The sequence below is a fragment of the Lactuca saligna genome, chromosome 9 (genome assembly GCF_052625555.1).
Source record: "Lactuca saligna cultivar CGN05327 chromosome 9, ASM5262555v1, whole genome shotgun sequence".
NCBI classification, from domain to species: Eukaryota; Viridiplantae; Streptophyta; class Magnoliopsida; order Asterales; family Asteraceae; genus Lactuca; species Lactuca saligna.
The window spans coordinates 189,820,956-189,844,755 of NC_136425.1; the positions used below are offsets into that span (position 1 = coordinate 189,820,956).

General features: G+C 36.5%; 4 protein-coding genes across 5 annotated transcripts; 2 read left to right on the top strand and 2 right to left on the bottom strand.

Annotated features, from left to right (window-relative positions):
• The first annotated feature begins 1,934 nt into the window (after nucleotides 1–1,934).
• On the top strand, nucleotides 1,935–7,039 carry LOC145014921 (uncharacterized). 2 transcript variants are annotated; one of them, XM_078973365.1, is made up of 11 exons: nucleotides 1,935–2,332; nucleotides 2,578–2,809; nucleotides 3,298–3,445; nucleotides 3,552–3,671; nucleotides 3,790–3,947; nucleotides 4,143–4,308; nucleotides 4,683–4,819; nucleotides 4,906–5,572; nucleotides 5,939–6,051; nucleotides 6,180–6,435; nucleotides 6,624–7,039. In XM_078973365.1, the coding sequence occupies exons 1-11, from the start codon at nucleotides 2,140–2,142 to the stop codon at nucleotides 6,903–6,905; spliced, it is 2,472 nt and encodes an 823-aa protein (XP_078829491.1). In that variant the 5' UTR covers nucleotides 1,935–2,139; the 3' UTR covers nucleotides 6,906–7,039. The 2 variants fall into 2 exon arrangements, with proteins under 2 accessions (XP_078829491.1, XP_078829492.1); XM_078973366.1 differs by having other exon boundaries at nucleotides 3,552–3,659.
• Nucleotides 7,017–8,765, bottom strand: LOC145014922 (pathogenesis-related thaumatin-like protein 3.5). Its single transcript, XM_078973367.1, has 2 exons — nucleotides 7,715–8,765; nucleotides 7,017–7,155 (listed from the first exon to the last, which is right to left on the bottom strand). Exons 1-2 carry the CDS (start codon nucleotides 8,422–8,424, stop codon nucleotides 7,017–7,019), a joined length of 849 nt encoding a protein of 282 aa, XP_078829493.1. The 5' UTR covers nucleotides 8,425–8,765.
• A 447-nt stretch (nucleotides 8,766–9,212) lies between these two features.
• Nucleotides 9,213–12,198, top strand: LOC145018330 (uncharacterized). Its single transcript, XM_078976223.1, has one exon. It carries the CDS (start codon nucleotides 9,631–9,633, stop codon nucleotides 11,854–11,856), a length of 2,226 nt encoding a protein of 741 aa, XP_078832349.1. The 5' UTR covers nucleotides 9,213–9,630; the 3' UTR covers nucleotides 11,857–12,198.
• A 6,441-nt stretch (nucleotides 12,199–18,639) lies between these two features.
• On the bottom strand, nucleotides 18,640–22,383 carry LOC145014938 (plant/protein, putative (DUF3411)). The gene is made up of 8 exons (XM_078973385.1): nucleotides 21,840–22,383; nucleotides 21,456–21,620; nucleotides 21,280–21,372; nucleotides 21,017–21,132; nucleotides 20,014–20,112; nucleotides 19,637–19,942; nucleotides 19,372–19,536; nucleotides 18,640–19,306 (listed from the first exon to the last, which is right to left on the bottom strand). The coding sequence occupies exons 1-8, from the start codon at nucleotides 22,209–22,211 to the stop codon at nucleotides 19,018–19,020; spliced, it is 1,605 nt and encodes a 534-aa protein (XP_078829511.1). The 5' UTR covers nucleotides 22,212–22,383; the 3' UTR covers nucleotides 18,640–19,017.
• Between the last annotated feature and the right edge of the window lie 1,417 nt (nucleotides 22,384–23,800).

Below are 23,800 nucleotides of genomic sequence, written 5' to 3' on the forward strand. Positions count from 1 at the left end.
AAATTATAACGTTCAAAACAAAAGAGTTAAGTCAAACTTGTTAAAGTTGAACAAGACAAATCTCCCAACATCTTCATTTCTTATCATTAGAGGATTAAGAAACGGAAGGTTTTCAAGAACTTACAACTGAAAATTCACTACATAAACCCTAATCTACTCTCTTGATTTGTAACACTCAGCCTAATCTAGTCTAGCAATCTGTAAAACCCATTTGAATCAATACACAAACAAAGAGTATACACAAACTCAAAATACAGATGAACAATTGAGAGATTAAGAGACGAAGAGAAACCCTCTTTTAGAAACCTTAACTTTTGATCTGAAAATATCGACTGAATGAACAACTCTTCACTCTCTCTCTCTCTCTCTCTCTCTCTCTCTAGCTATATAATGATCCAATCAATACCCGGATTAGATCCGATTTAGGATTACGACCCGCGTGCTTCTTTTACCTGCAAGTTTCCTTTTAACACCCTAAAGAACCATTTTGAACATACAACAACCTTTTAACAATTTTTATTCCAATTATCTTAATAAGAAAAATAAATATGAGATTGTTATATATATTTATTATTTTTAACAAAACTACAAGACCTAAACAATCAAGCAGTCGATGCCACAATAGTCATAAGCATCAACAACCTCAAACACTTCATTAATGATTATCTCACGTATGATGACGTGACAAAAACCTAAAAAAAATAGTCATAAGTACTAAGTGTGTACAAAAACAACAATGGTTTATTTTGCAACAAAAAAAATATTAAAGACAAAATGTGCAAAAAATATTAAGGAATAAGTGTGCAAAAAATATTAAGGACTGAATGTGTACAAAGTGAAAAATATATTACCCTTTTAAGTTATTTTTCCCAGTTTACCTGAATAGCTGGTCATAAAGACTGTATGTTTACAGATTAACAAGTTGAAGATATAAATATGAACAGAAAAAACTCAGTGAATAAATATGTACAAATCGAAAAATATATTACCCTTTTAAGTCATTATCCCTTTTACGAACCTCCATCGTAATTATTGTGTGCGCCATCTATAGAGTAATTTCCTAAGACTAAACAAATTTGCAAATTTATTGTATGATGATATGATATTTATTAAAAAAAAGGTAGTTGTTTGTCATAGACACCCTTTCTTTTTGGTTAGTGTCGCGAGTAGCCCAATTATTTACCTATCCATGTGACCAATATTAGTATAACATTTTAGAAATTTGTGGTTATTGCATACGTCATGTGATATTCTTGTTATCCAAACAAATAACATAGTTTCAAAATTGTGTTTTATTTTAGGAACAATGAATAAGAAAAGTGACTTTTTAAACTTGTGAATAAATGATTATTATCCATCAACTACAAAAACATAACATATTGTCCCGGAAAAACACCATGTTTTTATAGATTTGTGGATAAGCTAGAAGTTATTTTCATTACAAATTTGAGTAAATTACACGAATGGTTCCTGTGGTTTGGGGTGATTTGCATGCTTGGTCCCTAACTTATTTTTTTAACTTGGAAGGTCCTTATTGTTTGTTTTTGTTACACGCTTGGTCCCTAGAATTCGTTTTTGTTACACGTTTGGTCCCTATCTTACCTAAAAAGACTATTATTTAAATAGGGAAAATGGTGATATAAGTAAGGTAATGTAAGGTGGGTAGGGTTGGGGTGTGTTTATTTTTAAAAAAATTAAAAAATCAAGGGCAAAATAGTCTTTTTAGGTAAGACAGGAACCAAGTGCGTAACATAAATAAACATTAGGGACCTTCCGAGTTAAAAAATTAAGTTAGGGACAAAACGTGAAAATTACCCTAAACCATAGGGACCATTCGTGTAATTTACTCTACAAATTTTGAATTGTAGGGCCAAAAAATTCATACATAAATCCAAAAAAATTCCACATAAAATCTGTAAACTCATACCCGAGCCGTTTTGGTAATACCGATAAATGGATCAATCATTAAACACCGTCATTGGCCACCTACCACCACCATGTGAACAAACTCACCAAAACAAACACTCCTCTTTTCTTTGTCGACAACCAAATTTCCTTATTCTGAACAAAAAGCTTCTGTATATGAATCTTCAACAGTATACTCCTTTTTTTCATCTCACATAAACAAATTCAAAAAAAATGAAAACAAATTTCCCAAAACCCCCTCAACTCTTTTCCTTAATCCTAAAACACCACCACCAAGCTTTCTGCAAGATCGTTTCCTGTTCCAACAATTCTTCTTCTTCTTCTTCTTCAGAGAACAAAAATGGTTTCAAGCTTATGCGCCAGTCTTTTGGTGATATGAAATTGCGTCTAAATGACTTCAATCGCAGTGAGTAGTATTGACCATATCATTTATTCTTCATTTAAATTGAATAATTCACTCTTTTAGTCGAAAAAAAAAGTCCTGTTTTCTTCATGGGTTTTCGTTAAATTTTATCTGTTATCAAGATTTCCATTGTGGGTTTTCCTGAAATTAGTTATCTTGATGAGAATAAGTCGAGGGTAATTTTAGTCGTTTTAAAGTCAGTTAATTGTGCAATTAGTTATCGTTTTTCTTTATTTATGTTGTGAAAGGTTCGATGCAAGATGCTTTAAACATTTGGGTATCAAAAACAACGAACTTTTTTAGCGAAGTGGCATCTCCACTTGTGAAGAATGTTCAAGATAAAAACCCTACAAAAATGGGAAACGCATATGAGATCGATGACATGGAGGAATTCTTCATGGCGGAGCAGACTGTTGATAGCAGAACAGCCGGCGGTGATCTTTCTTTGGCTGCCATTGTTTCTATTGAGCAGTTTAGCAGGTGAGCATAACCTTCTAAATTTCAAAAAATAGCAACCAACTTTCATTTATTTGTGAAAATCTACCCAATTATATAAATTGGTTGATTTTTCATTGTATAATTTTTTAATAGGAAATGCTTTATAAATAAACCAAAAAAGTGCTTTACTATTTCTTGCATTACACCTAACATTTTAGCATTTCCTGTTGACCTATTTAAAAAACAAAGATGTGAATTTGTAACTTATTTGCATTGAGTTGGAACTTACATCGAATTTCCATGTCATAAGAAAAAGAAAAAATATATATATTTATCTATTTAGGTAAACTTTGATTTTAGTTAGTATTTGTAGAAATGTAACAAAAAGCATAAACTTTCATGTGAATGGAACAAAAATGAAACTCGAGGTACCTAAGTGTAACACATCTGAAACTTGGTTACTATTTAATGACATTGTTCATAAAAATAAACAAAAAAGTTTGTAACTTTTTGAAGTTTAAGCTATGCAGGATGAATGGATTAACTGGGAAGAAAATGCAAAGAATCTTTAAAGCACTTGTCCCTCAATATGTGTCTAATGATGCACGTAATTTGGTTGAATATTGTTGCTTTAGATTCTTATCAAGAGATAGTTCCGAAATTCATCCTTGCCTTAAGGTTCGTGGGCCCAATTTACTTTATGATTTCTCAAATTTTCTTTTCATACTTTGAGCTAAAAAGGGATATTGACTTTCTTTGACTTTGTTTTGACAAATTACAATAGGATCCAGCATTCCAAAGACTTGTATATATAACCATGCTTGCATGGGAACACCCTTATGCAAATAACAAGGATTCTTGGAGTGATATCGGAGAGAAAGCTTCATTTCAGGTTCACTTTTCTGTACGTAATACTTCCCTTGTTTTTCACTACTTTTATTTTTTATAAATCAAGATACTTTTTGGAAATTAAAACTTAAGTAACTTGTTATTTATTTTTATTTTTTTTATATATATTGAAGAGGAAGCTTGTAGGAGAAGAGGCTTTTGTCCGAATTGCCCCTGCTATTTCAGGCCTAGCAGATTGGGCAACAGTGCATAATCTTTTCAAGGCTCTTGCTGGTGATCAAAGAAGCATCTCATTTCATGCATTTTCCAAATATATCAATGAACTTCTCAAGTGAGCTTCTTGCTAATATTATCCTACTTTTGTTTCTTTCTATTACACATTGCACCTTCAATCTTTTCTCTTTGGAAAAAAAAACTATCCAATTATAATATTGTACTTCAACTTTTTGATCTTGTTAGCACATTATAAACAAATAATTTTCTTGATGTTTTGCAACTGATGAATGATTATTTTTTTTTTCTTAAGAGTGTATGAAGGAAGGAAATCATATCTTCCAAAAGGAACTCCTCATATTTCAACAGAGAGAATCTTATGCCTTGGATCTAGCAGAAAGAGACCTGTTCTTAAATGGGAAAATAACATTGCATGGCCTGGAAAACTAACACTCACTGACAAAGCACTTTACTATGAGGTACATTTTGTGTCACTTTACAAAAACTTAATATTGTTTCTTTTTTACTTAATCTGGTAAGCTATATATATATATATATATATATATATATATATATATATATATATATATATATATGAGTCTTTCTTTTTGACTTAATGCAGAAAGAACGACTTAATAAGCCTTTCCCATTAAGTCCTAACATTTTACAAAACTACCCTTGTTTATTTTTTCCATAACTTAATCTTGTAAGCTATATATGAATACGAGTTTCTTTTTTACTTAATAAAGAAAGAACGACTTCATATAGAAAGTCAAGAAAACGAGCCTTTCCTGATGAACTTTAAAAAAAAAAATTCTTACAAAATTGCTCTTATTTATGTTTTCCTTTGTAGGCAATTGGATTGAAAGGCCAAGGGGATGTTATTAGAATGGATCTTACAAGACCCGGGTCACGGGTCGAAAAAACACGGGTTGGCCCATTCGGGTCGGATCTTTTTGATTCTGCCATTTCTGTTACCTCTGGTCCCGAGTGAGTAAGCTTTCAAAAACTCATCTTTTTCACATATCAAGAATCTTTATCATCAACTCACTAAAATACATTCCCAAACTTATCAGATTAAAGCCATGGGTACTTGAATTTGTTGATTTGGGAGGTGAAATGAGGCGAGATGTATGGTATGCTTTTGTTAAAGAAGTCATTTCTTTATACCAATTCGTACGAGACTTTGGACCTAAAGAAGGTGATCAATCCATACACCATGTTTATGGTGCTCAAAAGGGCAATAAACGTGCCACATCTTATGCCATTAATAGCATTGCAAGACTCCAAGCTCTTCAATTTAGTAGAAAACTCCTAGACGAGCCTACAAAACTTGTCCTCTTTTCATATTTACAAAACGCACCCTTTGGAGAAATCGTTTGTCAAACTTTAGCAGTAAATTGTTGGGGTGGACAATTGACTTCAAGATTTACAAAGATTGAGTCATCTTCAAATGAAGGAGCTTATAGTAGTAGTCATGTGTTTGATATTGATGGAGGTGTTTATTTAAGGAAGTGGATGAGACATTCTTCATGGAGTTCTAGTAGTTCGGTTGCTTTTTGGAAGAATAGTTTGATGAAACATGCACTTGTTTTGAGTAAAAATCTTGTGGTTGCGGATAAAATGTTGGTTGAAAAAGCATCAAAAATATTTCGGGAAAAATACACGGAAGTTGAAAAGACACAAGCTACAATTGATGCTGCCATGATTGAAGGGATTCCTAGTAACATTGACCTTTTCAAGGTTAAAATTCATAATATCTTTTAGCCTTTATTTAGACCCCATTTGTTATGCAGAACAAGACATGACAAAACAGGTTGTACTGTGGTTGGTGTGATTGGGACCAAGACTGAGACCGATATCAATGGGACAAAAGTTGACATTTTTGCCCCACCCGATACATATGAACTAAAGACAAGACTTGCTCTTCGACCTCTCGTCTATGCAAAAGACATAAATGCCCTCCTCATCCTCATCATCAAAAACATCCCTAAAAAGTTTGTCTAGTCCCATACTGTCAGTCCCACGTAACAAACACAACCTTAGTCAAAATATTGAAATTCATAGCATCTATATAATATCTTTCATCATTTTCTTTTTATACTTTAGGAGCTCATACTTCCTTTAACATTCATTGCAAAAAACTTTGGAAAACTTCGACGTTGGGAAGAACCACATATGACCACATCTTTTCTTGCATTTTTATACGCACTCATCTTCAGGTAAAAACCTATTAAATACTCTAGTATAAAGTATTTACATACATGGAATAAGTAAAGCTTTATACTTAGTTATGTCTTTCTATAAGTTGAAACATACTTACAAGGTATAATGCTATTTTGGGTTTCAGGAATTTGTTATCTTATGTCTTCCCAATAACATTGATAATTTTGGCATCAAGCATGTTAATATTGAAGGGGTTGAAAGAGCAAGGGCGCCTTGGAAGAACATTTGGCATAATCACCATACGTGATCAACCACCTTCTAACACCATTGAAAAAATCATAGCTGTTAAAGAAGCCATGCGTGATGTGGAAAAATATATGCAAAATATTAACATTTCTCTTCTAAAAATTCGCACTATCCTTCTTGCAGGTCAACCTAAGGTTAGTTAATACTTATCCACTTCATCAATCTTTCCTTTTTTGGAAAGTGATACTTTTGTTCCATTGACATCAGTCTCGGTCTTGGTCCCAATTCAAGCCAAACACAGACGCAGTACGACCTGTTCTATCCTGCATAACTACAAAATGCGGACTATAAATAGTTTTTTTTTTTTTTTTTTTTTTTTCAGATAACAATGGAAGTTGCCATGGTACTTTTGTTGGGTTCTGTGGTTCTTCTTACTATACCTTTTAAATATGTTCTTTCCTTTCTTGTACTTGATCTTTTCACACAAGAACTTGAGTTCAGGAAAGAAATGGTTAGAAAGCTCAAAAGCTTTTTAAAAGCTCGTTGGAATACAGTGCCTGCTGCCCCTGTTTCAGTGTTGCCATTTGATGACAAAGATGCCAAAAGTCAAAACAAGGAAACAATTGACTTTCCAAAATTAGAAAGAACTCGGGATAAGCAGTAAAGTCAAAATCCATTTATCGTGTTGTAACTTTTACTCGATAATATTTGTACAGAGATTGATTTTGTTCATAGAATTTAGGTAGCATGATTATATACTGTACAGATGATCTCTTCAAGATATAATTCGGATTTGAATTGCTATTGGCAAAAAAAACATGAAAAATAGCCATATGTAAGGCGTTGACTTTGACCTCGTTGACCCGTTACATACAAGTTTATTATCATGATACGAGCATTGTTGTGTCTGATTCCTGCAATTAGCGGGAAAAAAAACAAAGTCAAAGTCGATAAATAGTTCTTATCGAATTTTCTTGTTTGCATATTATAATAACTCGTCCCACATGATGAAACAATCACAAATTCAAGTGGGGTTGTTTATACTTTATACAACGGATCCCTTATTAATCTTTAACATAACAATTAAAAAAATGTTATTTTTTATTATTACAAAAGCCTAGACATGAAATTTTGTATAAGCTTAATATCAAATATGGCATCTAAATTAATATGCATCTTAAACGTGTCACTTCTATTTTAGCAAGCTTTCATAACATAAGATATTTAGAAATTAGAAAACAACTAATTAAATATCATAATTGTTATGTTCCAATAAAAATAGTGCGAGAATAAAAAGAATACGCCACTCTATTATTAGAATATAAATACATAATGTTTTTGATGCGTTATTTAGTGTGGCTGGAATGGAAATAAAATTTGGTGATAATGTGTTTTTTGGTGTTATGGTAGTTAGAAAATAAGAATCGTATGTTATTCGCTAAATTTAAGTTGTGGGTTTATTTTTACACATACCTTGGCGAACAAAATGAGACCACAAAATCCGTAGTAGAACATGTTATAATGCTGGTGGGATCATCATAAGCATAGCTATATGCAACGGGGCAAGCCGTTTTGAAAATCTTTGAGTAATTTGTTGCCACACACGTGACTGGATTCGAATACATTCCTTTACAACAAAACTCATCGGAATCAAAAACATTACACGCACTCCGACATGCAACCGTTTTCCCATCTAACCGGAAACTTAGCTCCGGTGGGCAGTTAACCCTAAGATCCGTATCACACCCAACAATACTACATTCCCCTTTCCCTTCAATCGGTGTAACCGTAAGTGGCAAGTTGAATCCATCTACAAGGCTAACATCGTAAAAAGCAGTGTCACCGAGGGTAAATTCGGCGATTGATGCGGGCGGGGTGCCTGGGGTGGTGCAAGTTAGCGTTGTACCGCATGATCCGGTTTGGCACGTGCCGTTGCCGTTTTTGTCGAAATTGCATCCTGTTCTGCCCCATATTCGGCCGCCCCACCCTGATGGGGCGGCGTAGATGGCGGTTTCGCCTGGTTTCAGGATGAAACCGCCACCTGGGAGGGTGGTGTTGGTGGCGGTTATACCCGGCCAGATGGTTTCGTGACAGTTGTTGATGATTGTGAGGTTCATGCAATTTGACAAGTTTGCTATTGATAAAAGGGTAAATAGGAGGATGATTTGAATGGGAGAGTGCATGATGGTTAATGAGTGTAGTTGGTTTGGTTGTGTGTGTGTGTGAAAGAGTGTGTGAGTGTGTGTTTTTATATTGGAAAAAGAAATGGGAAGAAAGAGTGTTAAGGAGTGATAGAATACTTACTCATCACATTATACCTTGCTTCCACCATTTTTGTATGCTCATATCTTCCTTGTGACACCAGAGTGTTTTATGTACCATACTACAGAATCATATGTGCACTTTATTATTATTCTAACAATTTACCATACATCCTTATAATAACAACTTATCAAATAATATTGGGAATTTGCTAACATAATAATATCTTATTAACATCGTTGGACCATAAATTAGTAAGTTAACAGTCGAATCCCATTTTTATACATAAAGATTGGGGTTTTAAATCTTTGATTTCTTTTAAAAAACAACAGTTAGTTTCGGTTATTCAATATATACATCTCATAACATTAATTAAAAAAATTAGAAATTTCTTTTATTTACCCAAAAGGTAAAAACTATAAAAAATATCGTAAATGACCACACACACAAATTATATTATTATCTTTAAATGAACCCCAATATATTAAAGGGATGAAAATTTTAAAGCGAATGAGCTCCAACATCTAGTTTTCCACCTTTATTTCATTTAAACTTGATTATCTCATATATTTAGCTTTCTAAAACATATATCAAAACGACTTGACAAGGATATAATCGAGTCTAGTTGATATGTAACTTTTTTTTTTAAATCACTTTTTACCTTTTTACTAACATTTAAACAGGAATCCATTTTATAGAGATGATTTGGTCGTTTAATGCCATGCCATTTTGAGGCCGTGTATCTTCTTCCGATTTGAGAAGATGATAGAGGGCAATTTGGGAAAATAAAAACTATCGGAGGGAATGGAATGAAAAAATGGGGGTACCCCAAGAAATGAAAACTCGGTGATTTGAAATTTTGAATGAATGGAATTGCTTCCATGATGGGTCTTTCCATTCCTTACCAAACATGCCTTTTTCCATTACCCTTCAATACCATATTCCATTCCACAGTTTGGCATCAGTTGAATGGTGTTTTTCTGTCAAAAGCAAAACATGCAACCTTGAACCTAAAGTTCATATAATCATGCTGTTCAAAGGAAGTCTCGGATGGGTCTAATTGGACCAACAAGATGGTCTTGAGCATGTGATATTAAAGTTGGTGTTTGATCCTGTATTCAACAATCATGAAAGCGAGGATTCAATCTGTCGTCGAGAATGGGAGCATTCTCTTTCAGCAAAATAGCAAGATAACCCAGTTTGGCAAAACGGGTAGGGTCGAAGAAGCCTGTAAATTGTTCAACGAAATGACTCATCGGAACACTGTGACATTCAACTCGATGATATCTGTCTACGCGAAAAATAGAAGAGTTAAAGATGCATTAAACCTATTCGATAAAATGCCTCGCCGCAATCTTGTTTCTTGGAACACGATGATTGCGGGTTGTTTGCACAATGACAGAGTCGAAAAGGCACGTCAGCTGTTTGATCAAATGCCTCAAAGAGACGTTTTCACCTGGACTCTGATGATCACTTGCTATACTCGGAACGGGGAGCTTGAAAAGGCTAGAAATTTATTTAATTCAATGCCTGATAAGACGAACCCAGCTTGTTGGAATGCTATGATTTCAGGCTATGTAAATCATAGAAAACTTAAGGAAGCTAGACAACTGTTCGATGAAATGCCTGTGAAAGATTTAGTCTCTTGGAATTCAATGCTTGGAGGTTATACCCAAATTGGAGAAATGAGTATAGCTTCAAAGTTCTTCGAGGAAATCCCAGTCAAAGATGTAGTTTCCTGGAACTTAATGGTCGATGGGTTTTCTCAAATTGGTGATTTCGATTCTGCTTGGAGTTTCTTCAAGAGTACCCCGAATCCAAATATCATTTCTTGGGTCACAATCTTATCTGGGCTTGGTAGAAACGGTCAAATCATGGATGCCAGGAAACTGTTCGATGAAATGCCAGTTAAGAATACAGTCTCATGGAACGCCATGATAGCAGCTTACGTCCAAAACTCCCAAATCCATGAAGCTTTAACCCTATTCAACCAAATGCCAGAAAAAAACGCAGTCTCGTGGACCACCATGATCAATGGATATGTACGTATTGGTAACCTAGACCAAGGCCGCCAACTGCTCGATCAAATGCCTTACAAAAACACCGGAGCTCAAACTGCAATGATCTCAGGATTCGCCCAAAACAATAGAATCACCGAGGCCCGTGATATCTTCAATCAAGTACACAATCGAGACACTGTTTGTTGGAACACGATGATTGTGGGTTATGTTCAAAACGGAATCATGGAGGAAGCACTCGATCTTTTCAAAAAGATGGTGAAAAAAGACGTGGTTTCTTGGAACACCATGATCGCAGGTTATGGTCAAGTTAATCAAATGGATAAAGCCCTTGCGTTCTTCAACAAAACAGAACAAAAGAACATAGTCACTTGGAATTCCTTAATTTCGGGTTTTACCCATAACGGGTTTTACATTGATGCATTCAAGTATTTTGGATTAATGTTACAAAATGGTTATAAACCAGATGAATCTACATATGCTTCAACTTTAAGCTCATCCGCAAATTTAGCATCTTTACAATTGGGGACACAAGTTCATCAGATAGTTTTGAAGACAGGTTATGAAGAAGACATATATGTGACAAACTCTTTGATTACTATGTACGCAAAATGTGGTCACATGTCAAGGGCAAAACGGGTATTTTGTTATACCACACGGACAGATGTCGTCTCGTGGAATTCTTTAATCGATGGGTATGCTTTGAATGGATATGGGAAAGAGGCAGTGAAGGTAATGGAGGCTATGGAGGTCGCCGGAGTTATCCCGGATGAGGTCACGTTCATTGGTGTTTTATCTGCGTGTGGCCATGGTGGTTTGGTGGATGAAGGGTTTAGGGTTTTTGAATCGATGGTTAAAAAATACTCGATTGATCCATTGCCGGAGCATTATGGTTGTATGGTGGACTTGCTTGGAAGAGCAGGGAGGCCGGAAACCGCCTTACGGATGGTGGAGGAGATGAAAATGGGTGGTAACGCGGGGGTGTGGGGTGCTTTGCTTGATGGTTGTCGTGTGGGGGGTGATTTTAAGGTGGCCGAAGTTATGGCGGAGAAGCTGGCGGAGATTGAACCGGAGAAGGCTTCGGGTTCTGTGATGTTGTCGAATGTGAATGCGGCGGCAGGGCGGTGGGAGGTGGTGGAGAGAGTGAGGGAGAAGTTGAAAGAGAGAAGAGGATTGAAGCAACCGGGGTGTAGTTGGATTGAGGTTAGAAATCAAGTTCATGTCTTTGTGTCTGGTGAGGGGTTGAAGGGAGAAAATAGTAATTTTGGTGGTGACTTGAAGGCACTATTGGCTCATGTTAATGACACAAATGAAACTTTTTTTGATGCTACATAAATTAGTCATAAGAAATGTAAAGGTTGAATAACTATGGTATACGATTAATGTTAGTTATGCAAAGTCAATTAGATGTTGGAAAATTCTACAAGGATCATGAACTTCAAGAAATATTAAGATGATGGAAGGATAAAATGGTAAAAGTTGTCTAGAAACTTCCTTGTAAATATCTAGAACACAATTTTCTACAACAGCTTCCATTTATTTGCTTGTCTACTATAAATAGATAGTTACTTGTAATTTGTTTGTATACATATCTTATCTTGACTTCTTGAGTAGACAATGTAGTTCTCTCCTATATAAGCACTTGAAGAGTAATAGAGAGATTATAATTTGCATTTAGTTCTTGAGTTGTTCATACATGGTTTTACTTGCTTGCTTTGCCTTGTTTGACATAGAGGTTCGATTTAGGTTGATTTGGTATGAGGACTAAGTGTCGGACAATGAACTTGTAGAAACAAATTCATGACAAGCATAACAAGTGGTATTACAATGGGTTCGTTTAATGCATAGGAGAAGGTTCAAGAACAAGAGGGGTTGGGAAGTGGAAAAAGGAGATTCAAGACAACATAAGGTGCATCCTCAGCATCCCAAGATATCCATGGACTATGAGAATCGATCACTGAGGAGTTTCGTTAATCCATAATGAGTTGGGTACATGATCTATAGTGAGTAGGACACGTGAGCTATAGTGAGTGAGATTATGGAATGTTAGTAGGAGAGCTTGCAAAGTTAAAGAAACAAATAGAGGGAGAACTTATGCGCACATATATAACAAACTAACATCACTCCTATCGTTGCTAACGTAGGTTACACACGTAAAACATATAGCCAATAATATTGAATATGGAACATGAAAGGAACATACATGTATGTTATGATTGTTATAAAAGTTAATTAAACTAAATGTGCAAACGTTTGTACATGTAATTAACTAAATTGGGAGACTCCGATCTTCTTAGCATGACCAAAAAGGCGTATCTGCCCTTAGGTGTTGTCAAGGGAAAGGTGGCCAAGCCCTAGGTGAAACCTGATGCTACTTGATATTTAAGGAGTTGTCATAAGGCACTGGATAGTTAATGGTCAATTGTAGTTTAGAGAGAAAACATTTTCTTGTGGGGTATAAACTATGATGCATGGAAACGCCAATTAGAGGCCATACCCGTATCTGAAACGTGGGGAAACGGTCGGGAAACGTTTCTGGGACGTATTAGAAACGTTTATGGTAAGTTTCCTCAAAGTTTCCATTTTTTTTTTTTTTGCATGGGCTTTTTAAGTCCAAAAAGGCTAATGGAGTAATGGGCTATAGTAATCGATATTACCCTACAACTACAAGCCTAAACCAATCACTGCCTCCCTGGTTAATTCTAATCATTTACTGCCTTGCTGTCGTCGATCCAAAACAAGAAAAAATTCAGCAATCAGTCACCTCTCACCAATTCAGAAATCATATCGACTATTATGGCTTCTCAAGAACAAGAAACACAAGGACCATCATCAAGTACATCAATAGACCAACCTCCATTGTGGGACTATGTGAGTAAACTCGAAAAACTTGCTGGAGCAGGAGGATGTTTGTAACATCCTCAAAAATACGGCCAAAATTTTCGTTTTTAAATCATTAATAAAACCATAATTATCATCATCATAAATCATGTATCTCAAAAATATCATAACAGCTGTATCAAAATCACATATCAAACATCAGAGTGAAACATCTCAGGCTAAAAAGTTGTGGTGTGTGTCATGCAGTCATCCCGAGCTCTTTATCTTGCTAATGGAAGTATCTGAAACCAAAACTGAAAACCGTAAGCACGAAGCTTAGTGAGCTCCCCAAACTATCAAATACCATACACATAACATATAACATAAACTTTGGGACTCCGCCCAATTGCATCGGGACGAACCCGACATCAAGATTGCCCCGGCATACATACAACATATCATAAGCATATAAACATAAGCACATAACATAAGCATATAAACATTCATCGGGCTTGCCCCGACATCGGACCGAAGCCCGGAACACATGACACATAACATATAAGCTAACATGCATCGGGCTTGCCCCGACATCGGACTAAAGCCCGGAACACATAACACAAACACATGCAAGAATCACGAAGTCATCAAGCATACAAACATTCATCGGGCTTTCCCCGACATCAAACCGAAGTACGGAAACATATAATCTACATCGGGGTAACCTCGACATCGGACCGAAGTCCGGAAACATATAATCTACATCGGGTTAACCTCGACATCGGACCAAAGTATGGAAACATATAATCTACATTAGGCTAACCCCGGCATCAGACCTAAGTTCGGCATATGCTAACATACATAAACAGGCCGGCGTTGGTGCCTTCAACCCGTTCCTACTAGAAGAAAACTCACATCTCAAGCTGTCTGCTGAAATCTCATGTGAGGAATCTCTTATGGCTACTTCAACGACTCCCCGGCTATCATCAACACAAAACACTTAGTCAAATTCTGATAATTTTCACAGGGTAAAATAACCATTTTACCCCTGGTCATAGTTAGCATTCTGATTTACTCAAATCGCCTGTTTTTTCGGATGGCTGTCACGGCACGGTCAGTGGTTGGCCACAACATGGTGGCTGACTTTTGATCAGTTTGACTTTTGGTCAAAGTTGAGTAGGACTGTGTTTTTTTTCTAAGGAATGGTCTCAGTTTGACATTAGGTACCATGGTATGATATTTTGTTACTGAGGTAGTTGTTGCGCTTTTGATGAGTAGTTTAAGTGAGTCTTCTCGATATACTATATAGGTTGTTGGACTGTCTTTGTGACTTTAGCATGATAGGAGGACCATGGCTCTTGTATGGAAGATCATTGGAGGACCATAGCAACTACATGAAACACCATGGAGGACCATGGTATCCGTACGAAAGACTATAGGATGACTATAGCAATGAAGATTGTAGGAGGACTGCAGCATTGAATGACTATAAGACTTTGGGGGGACAACAACATTCATATATTTTGTAACATCCCATTTAAGATAGAATAATTAAATAATAAATCTGGAACCCCGAGCGGCAATTATTATTATTATTATATGTTATTATAGTCCAAAATCAGATAATAATTAGTGGAGTGTTGGTTTCGGGGTGCCAACTGATATATTTTGATTACCGAGGGTTAAAAGTGTGAGTTTCGGATGGGTTTCGTAAATAATTATGAGGGCAAGGACTATAGGGTAATCATTGGGACTTAATATGAAGAGATGTTGGAAGCTAAGGGCTAAATGGTAAATTTCGGACCCAATTTGTAAAGAACTTTGATGGCGGGGGGTAAAAAGGGAAAATATGGATCTTCTTTGAAAGAAAAAGGAAAATGAGGGGTTGTTATAGTCAATATGGGTTGAAGTTTAATAAGGGACGGGATATATGAGGTCACCATTCTCGGTAACCCTAAGCCAACGCATGATACAGCCGACACCCTACCCCCCTCTTCATCCTCCAACCTCCATCTTCTTCTCCCTCATCTTGCTGCCATATCCCTTCTCCTTCATGCTGCTCCGATCAACCAAGGTCGCTAACGGGCCTTTGCTGCCGACGAAGACGGAGGACCATTGCCCATAGTTGATCCAGTCGCGAGAGTTGGAGGCGAGCGACCATGGACTCTGTGGTGGTTTGTGGGCGGGTCGCACGCACCCTCCTTTCTCCAGCCTTCTATCGCGCTCCTCAGAAATGCTCGTCATCGCCATCACCACCAAGAGCGTCAACGGTTGGTGCTACTGTTGCTCATGAATCGTGGTACACCGCTGCCACTACCGAAGATCAAAGATGAGTTTAGGTCCAGTGTTGTGGTCATGGGAGAAGCAGGTCAGATCAATTGGGTTGAGACTCGATATTGCCGTTTTCCGCCGACCGACCGTCATCTGTGCTGCCGATAGCCGCCTCCTCGTGTCACTGTCATTGCCTCACGCCACTAGGTGGGTGGTCGGATTCCTTTTGCGAGCAAGACTCTGTGTGTGTGTGTTATTAGTGAGTGTATGTGTGTTTATTAGTGTGTTTGTGCGTATTGGTTAATTAGGGTTTAGCATTGTAATTGTAACAAAATAGGAATAATGAAAAGAAGTTCCATCACCACCACCGTGAGGTGGTGGTTGCCGCCACCAGCCGCCGTGTCGGGTGGCGATGTGCTTTGATTGCGTTTGGACGTCGTTTGGGGGATGTTTGGACAATGTGGGATCAATGAAACCCTAATGGGCCTAAAGAAAGCCTAGTGGGCCCAGTCGAACCCTAATGGGCCAATAAGGCCCAAAGTGACCGAAAAGCCCAACCAATTGATTAATGGGCTAATATTAGGTAGGAAAACCCTAATTTGTGGAAATTGATCGGGACACACGCACACGGGAATAATTTAATAAACTTGAATTTTAAATTATAATCATTGGTAAATTAACCTAAGGAAATAATGGACTTGATGGATTAAGTCTTTAATGAGTTAAGTGAGAAAGACTTAACCCTAATTGTTATTTTATCTGAAACCCTAATTTCACTCGGGCTTTATGTTGGGCCTTTCTATTGGGCTTTGGTAATTGGATTATTATGGACCATCCCAGAATGATCATATGGACTAGAATATGTTGATGGGCTTTAGGGTAAGGCCCATATGAGGGGTTAGGCCCAATTTGGAAAATTAGGCCATAGATGGGACATAGTCAGGGCCTTTATGATTATATGACATTGGGCCATATGTTGGTCTTGGGCCTATTACTTGACTTTTGGGTCTTTAGAGTGTGAGTTGGACCTTAGGCTCGGAACCCAATTATTAATTGGGTATTGTTTGATGTTGACAGTTTCGGGAATTTGTCAACCAGCAGTTGGAGTTTTATCTGCAGGACTTCAGCAATGCTAGGTGAGTTATCCTCACTATACTCAAGGGTCTAAGGCACCATGGTCGGCCCTTTTGATTGTTATCTGGTTATGTATGCTAGTATGATCTGTTAGATCGATATCCTGGTAAATACGATGGTATGTGCTACGTGGTATGATACGTTAGATCAGTATCCTAGCAAATAGGATATTATATGTTTCTATGATCCGTTAGATCAGTATCCTGGTAGATAAGATGTGTTATGCTGTTATGATCTGTTAGATCGGTTTGTCTGCTTATAGATTGTTATGTGATTATCTGTTATATATGTGCACATGTTTGTTTGGCGGTTGAGGCTTATCTGCTTTATGCGAAAGCCAATAGACCTGGGCATTCCAACCTGTTGGTTGTGGGCCGTGAGTATTCCATCCCGAGGATGATTAGACTCATAGTATGTAGGCATTCCAACTTGTTGGTTGTGGGCCTGGGGTATTCCAACCTAATGGTTGAGTGGACATATAGTGTGTTGGTATTCCAACCTGTTGGTTGTGGGCCTAGGGTATTCCAACCTGATGGTTGATTGGACCCATAGTGTGTTGGCATTCCAACCTGTTGGTTGAGGGCCTAGGGTATTCCAACCCGATGGTTAATTGGACCCAGAGTATGTTGTTTATGATTATATGTGTATTATTGTCGGTGTGAGTATTTTAGGGGAACTCACTAAGCTTTGTGCTTACGGTTTCAGTTTATTGTTTCAGATGCTTCATATGACTTGGCAAGGCGAAGACGTGACCGTACACATCCTCGTGTTTTGGACTTATGGTTTCTGGGATACCCTGATATTAAACTATTTTGAAAACATTTGTAATAACTAATGGCTTTTGGATGTTTGAAAAAGTTCTAAATTGGCTTGAATTTTATGGGTGTTACATATTTGTATGGTATGTAGTATTTTTGTGAACCCATTAAGTTTTGTGCTTACGGTTTCATGTTTAAAAGTTTTCAGGTACTTCTGATTCTAAAGAAAATGGTCCAGCTTGATTACACTGCATCCCCATAAGTTTTATTCCGCACAATCGATTTATGATTTTACTCTGACATCTGAGAACACATTATACTCTAATTGGCTTTTGAACAAAGGAATGATTGATTTTTGGTGGTTTTAGTATTTTTGGGACGTTACATTTAACTTTATGAAATAGACATATTTCTATAAATTGTACATTTCTAACCCATTTGAAACTCCTTGTTGATAGGTTTTTTTATCGGTAGAAATATATTAAAATGAGCTAGCAATATGCTAGAAAAAATTATGTTACAAGAAAGGATAGGAGAATTACATCAATAAAACCAACATAATGTATCAAATTTAGCTCTACGTTATCCAATTATAAGACTAAAGTCGAATCTCATCCGTTGTGGTTACTGAATTACACGTTGGATTTTTGAAAAGAAAATTGTTTCTAGCAATCTACAAAAAACCACAACAACGAGTAAGATAAAGCCAATATTAACTTGGTACTTCTTCCTGATAGGTGAAAACGAGGTGAAAACGAATTTACTCGTACCCATGTATATAGGTGAAAACGAATTCACCCTTGTTGATAGGCGAAAACGAATTTACTCTTTACCCATGTATCATATAGTTTTGAAGCTTTGTTTTCTTTTTCTTCATCAATAATATAAAATATCCTTTTTGATAATTTACCATGTTTAATCCTAATTAGTCAAACAAAAAAAAAAAAACTCATCAAGTTACTGTCATACCACATAAGATAATCGATGAATTTATTAAAAAAAAAATAGTTTTGTAGCACATAAATTGCTCTTCTACTAAAAGAAAAAAAATTGAAATTGCTTTTAGTAAGAAATCCCAAACAATACCCATGTCAAAATCAACAAACAATAAACATATGCAAACATTAGGAATCATAAATGGACAAAAGGGGGGGTTTCTTTTCTTTCCTACGAGAAATCTCTTATTTGTTTAACAATTAACACTCACAACTTGAGTTTGAGTTCACAGAAAACTCCCAAAAGTAAAAAGCCATAAATGAGGAGAGGAACAGGGTGCACAAAATTCCATAAAATCTTTACTGGTGATTCCATAAATAACAAGAAGCATATCAATCATAAATAATTCCAGTTTCTTCTTAATCGATATTCTCATCATCATCATCATCATCATCATCATCATGATGTCAATGTCAAAAAGAAAACCTTCATTTTTGCCACCTGGATCATCATCATAAGTCAGCCGACCCCACCCCACCACCCTACAAAATTGATCACCAAACTCAACCACCCATCCAACTCAAGCCGTCACCTTTTTCCTCACAATTCTCTTTCTCCTGGCCTTAGGTGGTGGTGGTGCCGCCTCACCCTCACCGGAGGTTTGACTTTGACCCTGGTTGAACCCTAGAAGTCCAAGCCCTGAAGTGACTGCGTTCTTGGATAAGAACCATTTTGGTGAAGAAGTGTTGTTGGATTCAGATGGTCTGTTGTAAGCTTGTTTGAGCAAGTCGTCTGAATGGGCTAGTGGGTCCACCTCCACCCCTAGCCATGCTAGCCTTGATGTCTCTCCTAATTGTGCATTCATAATTCTGCATTTATTTTATTTTAAATTAATTAAAAAATCTTCAGAACGAATTTTGAATGATTAGAATACCTTAAAGCTGTGCTAAAAAACAATCCAACTCCAATGACATCAAACTGAGTGACCATGGCTCTATCAAATCCACTTAGAAGCTGATAACGCAAGTTTGCATAAATTCCAAGAAACGCACCATACCCTAATGCATTCGTACTCACACTTGGAATTGTCAAAGATAATCTGACAACAACCAAAAAAAAAAAAATTAAATCAAATTAAATCACAAGTTTAAGATATTCAACTCAAAATGATTAAAAAGTGACATGACAATATGACATACCTTGCTTTTTTTTTGGAAGCTACAAGATTTGACAAACCACCTTGGAGTGCGCCAGCTGTCAAGCCAACCATACACAACTCAGCAGCCTTGTAAAAGAAGGAATGGAGTCTTTTTTGCATGTCAAATTCCCTCATTGGATAACTTCTTTCAAAGACATTATTTGGTAATTTCTGCAAAGTGTTTTGCAAATCAAAGCGAAAAGTGTTTCCATATGAACGACATGGAGCAAGTGACCAAACAACCATCGCATTGCATGCGGTTACAGTAAGCACGTTAATCAGAGCCAGATCCCATTCCTCCTTTATCCTATAAAACATATATAACAAATTAATTTCAAAAATCATATAATCATTATGATATTATGTGGTTTTTGGTACCTTTCTTTCCGATTTTTGACCTCGTATAAAACTGAAGAACCGATCGTGGCTGCTTGTTCTAACAGGATTCGATATAAAAATGCAGGATCTGCAATCATCCTGTTTCAAAGATTTTTATTTTAGATGAAGGGAGAATGAAAAAAATACTAAAACTAAAAAATAAGATTTGCATGCAATGAAAATTTGAACAAACTTTATGTTAAATACAAATTAAGCAAATGATCTGATGTAGTGATGTCAGATCTCTTGAGAAAATGTTATTCATGACAAGTTACTTTTAATGTTTATGTTTACAAGTATGAATATTTTAGAGGATCATAAAAATAAAGATTTGCATGATTACGTGTAGAAGGTGGATAAATAAGAGGAATTTAAAAGAAAAGGGAATACACATGACATGGGTTGTTTGTTGTTTACATGTATATAGAAGATGAAACAATATCTTATAAGTTACATGAGTTGTAAACAACCCTTGTAAATTGAATTCTTGATTTTAGAACTTGTAAATTGGTTTAATAAAGCAAAACATGTACAGACTATTTGACTTTAAAACCATGATGTTAACTAATGATTTTGAAATTTCATCTTATTTTTTGGAAAAAAAAAAAAAAAAAGTTAAGACTTTCCAAAACCCTTTTAGTTTTATTGTCAAATAAATAGAAATCGCAAATTTTGAATGCAAACATTAAACAAAAGATTAAGTACCAAACAAGGCCTTAGTGCTCTTATTATACATACGGGTTTCTATTAGTATCATCAAAACTTAAAGGTCATCAAGTTTCCTCACATTACCCTCCATATTTCCATTGAACAAATTACCAAAATAACCCCATAATTGTCCTCTAACTTCCTCCCTTTCGACAAAAGGCTTTTTAGTTATCAATTTGAATGCAAGTATGACAGAAGAATTACAGAAGAATGTGCCTATGTTGAGACAAACAGAATATGATGAAAACAAACACTGAGAAACCCCCAACTGACAGGGGCACTTTCGTAAATTTACCTGCCAATGAATCCCCTAGACAACGATTGAGGAAGCGAACGTGAGATAAACCTTGCAGTTGTTGGCCTTGCATTGATTGCTATATATCTTACCAATTGGGCTGAGCTCACCAAACCCTAATTTCACCATTACACACATTAAAGATTATGATTCAGTTAAAGGTTATGTTTGGAATGATGGAATCATGGAAGGAATGGAATGGTTCATTCCATTCCATTCCATTCCATTCAACTAAACAAAACCTAATTATGAAAACCATTTACCATTTCATAGGCTTGCCGGAGTCCAGATGGCAAATCCATCATTGTCTTTGACCACTCATTCAATACAGCTTCAAGAAACTTCCGATCAAATAACTGCCAGAATTTATATGATATTCAATCATATAAGTTAAAGCTAAAAAAAGAAGAAATCAAAAGCTATAGATTTGATTCACAACCTCTGGGAAAATAATCCGTCTCCTAAAGAGTCCACCTTCATCCCCTTCATCACCATCATCAAATTCATCAAAGTAATCATCATCATCACCATCATCATCACCGCCATCACCACCACCGAAATTGATGCTCTTTCCGATATTGCCCCCGCCTCCTCCAATTGCAAGCTGTAGAAGAAAAAAGAATATCACTTTTTCGTCATACTCGATGCATAGCACAAACTGAGATTACTGTACTATTATGTATATTCCCAATTCCCAAATAGGGTTCAAATTAGCTCTGTCGATTCCAATAAAGGAAACAATAATATTGAAACCACGAAGGCTTCCTAATGATCATCAAATAGAATGGGGCACAAGATTACGAAACTGAATAGAAACACAAACCTCTGGACTAGACTTGGTTTGTTTCTGAGTCATATCAAGCTTAGATTTCTCCAGAGTCACTCCACCAAACGCACCGTATTGTCCTCCCTTCATAACCGGTCCATGGGACGGCGCCGAAGAGGAAGACGGCGGGCACTCCGGTGTTGAAGACGGAGACATCCTGAAACAACGTTCAAGCCCCGCCATAGCATCTCCATCAACAATAGCCGAAGAATTCTTCACTGTCAAACCCTTCCGGGTCAACGGAAGAACCCGGTAATTAGAGACCGGTAACAGAGGATTCAACGGCGCTGATGATAAGATTTTGACGGTGGGTACAACATGGGTATTGATTGGCATAATTTGAGCAGTCTGGAACACTGTGTGCGCCATTTTTCCTTTGAAATCTTTATCGGTTTTTGGATAGAGGGAAACAAGATGATGTAGTTTCACAGTGAGATATGATGAAAAGGGGGTTTTTTACCCTTGTTATTTTGAGTTTTCTCTCTGGGGTTTTCTAGAGAGAGAAAGAGAAGGAGGAGTTGTGAAGGGGTGCAGGGTTGTTTTGATAAGGAGAGATGATGGCTGGCCGTCGATTCATACGACAAGCTACATACCGAGTTCACTCGGTAATTGAATCAGTGAGTGACGCAATCATTGACTCAGCAAAAGATAATCACCTACCAGTACTACACACGTTTAAACAACTCCAACAAAAGTTCAATATTAAATTATCAATAAATAAGTACAATATCTTTATTTCTTCTGTATATAACTTAAAAGAGTTTTTTTTGGTTGTTGATTTGTCGTAAAGAGAGCGTTTCTAGGCTGTCGTAGCGTCATGTCAATTTCAGTTTGGTTTGAGAAGAACAATATTTCGGATGCTTTCGTTTTCCCATATGGCATTCGATTGGGGATGGCTCTTCGTTGATTGTGGTTACGAGTTATTTTCGATCGTTTAATGGTAGCCTTTGATCCTATATTTACATCGTAACCGGTGTTTTCGAATGTATAACTGAGGTATACTGCCCAATTTAGTCAATAAATAATGCTTACTACGATTATGGTAAGATTTTTAACGTGTATTATTAATTTTGTGTATGTTTATAGTTTATCGGTTGTTGATTTTTATTTTTTGGTTTACATGAAACATCATAATCAGTGTTGTTCTTCGTTGTGGAAGCAATATGTGTACATAAAGGCATCAAAATTGAACAACATTGATATGGTTTTAATGGACCAAGAGGTAGCTCTATGACATATCTATTTAGGGAAAGTGTTTTTATGGTACTAATGAAAAGAGCCTCATAAGGAAATTTGATACATTGCTCAAGCGAGGAACATATATGTATTTCTAGATGATAATCTTGTCCATTTGAAAATGACACGTGATAAATATAAAATAGTGGAAACAAATTAAGAATATTTAAATTGTTTTGGTGTTTGTTGACATTAGGTGATGTAACGTCTGGTTCTGGTACGTATTTAAATAATAATTCTTTCATTTTTATAAAGCAACTCGTCGAGTAGATACTACTTGACGAGTTGAGAGCCTCAATTCGGCGAGTAGATCTGCCAGAATGAAACCCTAATTTCGGGGTTTTGCACCCTATTTAAGCATCTTAATCCCCACTTGTTAGCCTCATTTCCAGCCTCCAAGTCTTAAACTCTAATCCACGAAACTCTAGTGCCTTGTATGAGCTTGTGAGTTGTTTTTGAGTGATTATTATGTGTTTTGAAGCTTGTTGAATAAGGAGGAGCTTGGGGATTCCGAAGGAAGCTAGCAGATCCATAAACAACATCTCATCATCTTCATTTTCTGGTAAGTAGGTCTTAAACTTGCTTAGTAGCTTGTTAGATCTCTTTGATAGCATTTTATGGTTTTTTTGGTCCAAGAAATAGGATCTTTGGGACAAGGACGTCCCAAGTGGGTATACCTTCAGATCTATGACCTTGAGGGGCTCATATGGTATAAAGGTGCA